This window comes from Cystoisospora suis (assembly GCF_002600585.1).
Source record: "Cystoisospora suis strain Wien I chromosome Unknown contig_7968, whole genome shotgun sequence".
In the NCBI taxonomy this organism is placed as follows: Eukaryota; Apicomplexa; class Conoidasida; order Eucoccidiorida; family Sarcocystidae; genus Cystoisospora; species Cystoisospora suis.
Genome location: NW_027160753.1, coordinates 1 through 575, shown reverse-complemented (window position 1 = coordinate 575; position 575 = coordinate 1). Strand labels below are relative to the sequence as shown.

General features: G+C 55.3%; 1 protein-coding gene across 1 annotated transcript; it reads left to right on the top strand.

Annotated features, from left to right (window-relative positions):
- Window positions 1–3: 3 nt before the first annotated feature.
- On the top strand, window positions 4–291 carry CSUI_010677 (retrotransposon nucleocapsid related; the record flags this gene model as incomplete). Its single annotated transcript, XM_068070779.1, has 1 exon — window positions 4–291. A coding segment is annotated over one exon (288 nt), but the record flags the coding sequence as incomplete, so codon positions are not given.
- Between the last annotated feature and the right edge of the window lie 284 nt (window positions 292–575).

Below are 575 nucleotides of genomic sequence, written 5' to 3'. Positions count from 1 at the left end.
ACCAGAGCACCAGGGCTGCTACATCCGTTAAGTGTCCCTGAGAGGCCGTGGCGGTCCGTCTCCATAGACTTCGTCACAGGTTTGCAGCCGTCGAGCGTGAGTGCTTATGATTCTATTTGTGTTGGAGTCTATCGGCTCGCGAAAATGGCTCATTTCGTTCCGACTCACTCATCGGTAACAGCGGAGAAATTTGCAGAGTTGTTTCTCCGTAGGGTGTGGTACTTGCACGGGTTCCCGAAGTCGATTGTGTCCGACAGGGACCCGAAGTTTATCAGCGCTTTCTGGGGGTAATTCTGTGCGCGGGTGGGAACGAAGAGGCTGCTCTCCACCGCCGCGCATTCTCAGACGGACGGACAAACAGAGAGAATCACCCCGGACTTTGACTCAAATGCTACGAGGATACGTCCGGGATAACGTGTCAGACTGGGCAGCCTATTTGCCGGTGGCGGAGTTTCCATATAATAGCTGTTCGCGACTCTACCGGCGCAAGGCCGATCTCGTTATTCTACTTGGAGCCTCCGGAGAACTTCCCGGGACTGCCTCGACGCGACTGAAGCGGCCATGCTGACATCTTG